The 5,041-nt window shown below is 40.0% G+C and overlaps 1 protein-coding gene across 1 annotated transcript in view; it reads left to right on the top strand.

The window, feature by feature from the left end:
* EHHADH (enoyl-CoA hydratase and 3-hydroxyacyl CoA dehydrogenase) overlaps positions 1-5,041 on the top strand; it is a 94,752-nt gene that overhangs the window by 17,722 nt on the left and 71,989 nt on the right. Inside the window, exon 4 of the mRNA XM_007935959.2 lies at positions 4,394-4,505. Within this exon, the coding sequence (XP_007934150.1) occupies positions 4,394-4,505 (112 nt within the window). The remainder of the gene's footprint in view (positions 1-4,393; positions 4,506-5,041) is intronic.

The following is a 5,041-nucleotide window of genomic DNA, read 5'->3' as shown; positions in this document are numbered from 1 at the left end:
TATGTCTCAATATAAAGAAAACAAAAATCCTCACAACTGGACCAATGAGCAGCATCACAATAAATGGAGAGAAGATTGAGGTTGTCAAAGAATTCACGTTCCTTGGTTCTACAATCGATGCCAATGGAAGCAGCAGTCAGGACATTAGATGACCTGTAGCACTGGGAAAGTCAACTGCGAAGAAACTGTTTCAAGTGCTGAGGAGCAAGGATGTCTCCTTGAGGACTAAGGTGTACCTGACAGAAGCCATGATATTTCCAATTGCCTCGTATGTATGTGAGACCTGGACAATGAATAAGGAAGACCGAAAAAAGAGTTGATGCTTTTGAGTTGTGGTGCTGGCGAAGAAAGCTGAAAGATGGACTGTTAAAAGAACTAATGGATCTGTCCTGGAGGAAGTGCACCCGAAGTGCTCCTTGGAAGTGAGAATGGCCAAGCTTCGTCTCACCTATTTTGGTCATGTTGTCAGAAGGAACCATTCCTTAGAGAAGGATGTCATGCTTAGTAGGGTGGAGAGTCGACTAAAGAGGGGGAGGCCTTCAACGAGATGGATTGACACGGTGGCTGCAATGATGGGCTCAAGTATAGCAGGGATTGTGGAGCTTTTGCGGGATCGGGCAGTGTTTCGCTCTGCTGTGCATGGAGTCACTATGAGTCGGAAACGACTCTACGGCACCTAACAACAACATCTTCATTTATGACAATCTAGTTTGGATTAACACCAACTCAATTTCAATAGTATACAAAAAATGTGCTTCTACATAGGTCTGTTCCTCCCCCCACACACACTTATGCTGTTACTGTCACAAATTACGTCTTTATACACATGTGCTCATCAACATAGATTCATAATAATTGCTTTATGTAGTTATCTTTCAAATCAAATAGGGAGAAAAGGAAGTAAAAACAAAAAAAATGATACATTAATACTGTCTTTTGTATTTACCCATGCAAATAGCTGTGTTCTTTGTTTCTTTAGCTGCGTTGTTTGTTTCTTTAGCTGTGTTCTTTGTTTCTTCCTGTGAATTCAAGTTACTATCTAGCATCCTGTCATTTCAGCCTGAAGCACTGCCTTTAGCATTTTTTGGACAGCAGTTCTGCTTGCAAAAACCTCTCTTGGTTTTTATTTATCTGGGAGTGTGGTAATTTCTCCTTCATTTTGAAAGATAGTTTCGCCAAGTGTAGAATTCCTGGTTGACAGTCTTTTCTTGTAGCACTTTGAATATGTATACCTGACCTTCTGACCCCTGTGGTTTCTGATGAGTAATCAGCTGTCAATCTTACTGTAATATTCTTTGAAAATATCATTTTAAATGACAGCATAATTTTCCATTTTATACATATACTGGTAGCGTAGTGCCTAAGGTACTTGACTGCTAACCAGAAGGCTGGCAATTCAAACCCACCAGCCACTCCTCGGAAGGAAGGTTGGGCAACCGACTTCCGTAGTGATATTGCCTCGGAAACCAAGGAGGGGTCACTGTGAGTCGGGTCCGACTTGACAGCACATAACAACAACAACAACGTACTTTATTTGAAAGGAGCTCTGGTGGAGTAGTGGTTACGGTGTTTGGCTGCTAACCAGAAGGTTGGTGGTTTGAACCCACCAGCTGCTCTGCAGAAGAAAGATGAGGCAGTCTGCTTCCATAAAGATATTTATAGTCTTGGAAACCCAGTGGGGGTCGTTATGAGTCAGAATCAACTCAATGACAGTGAGTTTTGTTTTATACTTTATTTACCCATCCCCCTACGATGGTTTAATTTTTATGTAAGCTTATAAATAAAGACACACATATGTATTCTAAATACTCCTGTGTCTGTCTCACCATGACCTTCTGCACACTCCCTATCTAAGTTACTAGCAATAATAGGTTGAGGGTGGGAGTGAAAAGGATGGTGATATCTGTTAGGAAAGCTTCATGTGAGAGAGACCTCAAGCGCACCAAGGTTTTGGAGTGGTTGGCATCACAGCCTGGGTAAAAGGCAATCTGCATGCAAGTATCTTCTTCCCAGCCTTGTGCATGTACATGGCTACTTTTCAGTGGTCAGGAGAGGCAGTGGCATAATGGACTCAAGCTCACCTTCTTGTCCAGGCTGAAGTTGCTGCCTGACTATATATAATACTTTTGGGGGTAAAAGCTTTATTGAGATAAAACCCAGATGCCATATCCATACAGTTCAATGGCATATCAGTATATTCACAGAGTTGTACAACCATTACCACAATATTAGAATATTTCATCACCTCAAAAAGAAATGTTACATCTTTGAACAGTCATTCCCAGTCCCCTCTTCCCACAACCCTGTTGTTATTGTTATGTGCCATCGAGTCGGACCCAACTCATAGTGATCCCTCCTTGGGTTTCTGAGGCGGTATCACTACGGAAGTAGATTGCCCAACCTTCCTTCCAAGGAGTGGCTGGTGGGTTTGAACTGCCGGCCTTCTGGTTAGCAGTCAAGTGCCTCAGGTGCTATTCTACCAGAGCTCCTACAACCCTAGGAAACCACTAATCTACTTTTTGTCTCTATAAATTTGCCTGTTCTGCACAATTCATATAAATGGAATCATACCATATGTGATCTTTTGTGATTGGCTTCCTTCATGTAGCATAATGTTTTCAATGTTCATCCATGTTGTGGCATATGTCAGTATTCATTTGTTTTTATTGCCAAATAATGTTCCATTGTATGTGTACACCACATTTTGTTTCCATTTATCAGCTGATGGACATTTGAGTGGTTTCCATTTTTCTGGCTTTTATGAATAATGACGCTATGAACATTCATGTGTAAGTTTTTGTGTGAACATGTGTTTTGGGTGTATTCCTAGGAGCAGAATTGCTGGGTCATATGATAACTGTATGTTTAACCTTCTGAGGTATTGCCAAACTTTTCCACAGCACCTGTGGAAACTTTTTTCTATAGTTTCACAAACAGTGCTTACTCACTGCCGTAGAGTCAATACTGACTCATAGCGACCCCTCTTTTGGTTTCCGAGATGGTATCTCTATGGAAGTAGATTGCCCAGTCTTCCTTCTGAGGAGTGGCTGGTGGGTTTGAATCTCCAGGCTTCTGGTTAGCAGTCAAATACCTTAGGCACTACACCACCAGAGCAGTGCTTACGAGGGTTCAAATTTTTCTACATCCTCTCTAACGTTAGTTACCTGTCTTTTTTATTAGAGTCATCCTGGTGACTGAGAAGTTATATTTATTATGGGTTTTGTTTACATTTCTTTAAAGACTTATGATGCTGAACATCTTCTCGTGCTTATTGGCCAGTTGTATATCTCTTCTCTGGAGAAATGTCTATTCAAATATTGTGCGTGTTTTAAATTAGATTATTTATCTTTTTATTATTAGGATGTAAGAGTTCTTTATATATCCTCGATATACTCCCCTTATCAGATATGTAATTTCCAAGTATTTTCTCTCCTTCTCCAAGCTGTGTAAGAGTTTTTAATTTTCATGGAGTCCAATTTAATTATGTTTTCTTTTCTTGTATATGCCTTTGGTGTCATATCTAAAAAAACCATTGCCTAATCCAGTGTCACAAAGACTTAGTCATGTGTGTCCTCCTGAGAGTTTTATCATGTTACGTCTTAGTTTCTTAGCACTGCTGTAACAGAAATATCACAGGTGGGTATCTTTAATGAACAGAAATTTATTTTCTCACAGTTTAGGCTACAAGTCCAGATTCAGTGCTCCAGCTGTGGGGGAAATCTGTCTTTCTCTGTCAGCTCTGGGAAAATGTCCTTGTCTCTTTTCATCTTATGTTCCTTGGTTCCTTGGTGATCTTCATATAGCATGGCATCTGTCTTCCCCACTCTGTGCTTCCTTGTTTCTGGGCCTTATCTGTTCTTTTTATATCTCAGAAGTACTTGGCTTAAGATACACCCCATGCTGATATGACCTCATAATGTAATAAAGAAAACCCTATTCCCAAATGGGAATACATTTAGATCCATAATCTATTTCGAGTGAATTTTTGTGCTTGGTATAAGAAAGAGGTCCAACTTCATATTAGATAAATGATTTGTAATTTTTTTCCCCACTCTGTAGATTGTCTTTTCATTTTCTTGTGCTATCTAGTTCTTGTAGGGCTCCAGAAAACTGTTCCCTTTTTTGTTGGCTATAATGAGTCATAACAGAGCCAGAGAAAATATGTGTCCAAATGTCAGAGATGTGTTTCAACAGATGCCTACCTATTGAGGACAGCAAAGCCCTATTCATGCTATTATTCAAGAAGAGAGAATGCACTAATTTTCCTTGTAGAAACTCTTACTGAATTCTACAAAGCAGTGTTTTTTGAGAGTGTGGGAAATCCAGGGGAATGTTTGCCTTGATTGTGAATGTATTTTGTTCTCATTGCCTGTACACCTTCTATCTTTCGTAGGCTCGAGTTGGCTTACCAGAAGTCACACTAGGACTTCTTCCTGGTGCAAGAGGTACCCAGCTTCTCCCCAGGCTCATTGGCGTGCCTGCTGCACTTGACTTAATTACCTCAGGTTAGTACTTAATGGCAGCTAACAACAATGGTACAAACCTTGTCATTAGCTGATTAGATCAATGTGAAGAACTAGACTAAGATTTAGGAAAATTCCAGCTTAACCACTTTTTACCCATGTAACTGTAAGAAGATTCTTTAACTTCTTGGATTCAAAATTTTCTTGTTGGTAAAGTGGAAAGAATACCTTCTCTGAGAGCTTCTCAAATGTTACCATGAAGATCAAATATAAAAGCCTTCTGAATAAAAGTGTATGCAAAGCACTAATCAAATGTGGAGTTTCATGGTGGCCCAAGTATCTCTTCATAACTAGAGAGTCTCAGTGTTCACAGAGGGTGCATTATATTCAGATCTAATTAGGAAATTGTGATGTAAATAGAACTAAAACCAGAATTTTCAAGGCAAGTTTTCAAGTTTTAGTGTGGAAATGATTTGTTGTTGTTGTTGTTATGTGCCGTGGAGTTAGACCCGATTCATAGCGACCCCTCCTTGGGTTTCCCAGGCAGTATCACTATGGAAGTAGATTGCCCAACCTTC

Source organism: Orycteropus afer, unplaced genomic scaffold (assembly GCF_000298275.1).
Source record: "Orycteropus afer afer isolate SDZICR_OR568_19922 unplaced genomic scaffold, OryAfe1.0 scaffold00032, whole genome shotgun sequence".
NCBI lineage: Eukaryota > Metazoa > Chordata > Mammalia > Tubulidentata > Orycteropodidae > Orycteropus > Orycteropus afer.
This window is presented reverse-complemented; position numbering and strand designations above follow the sequence as displayed.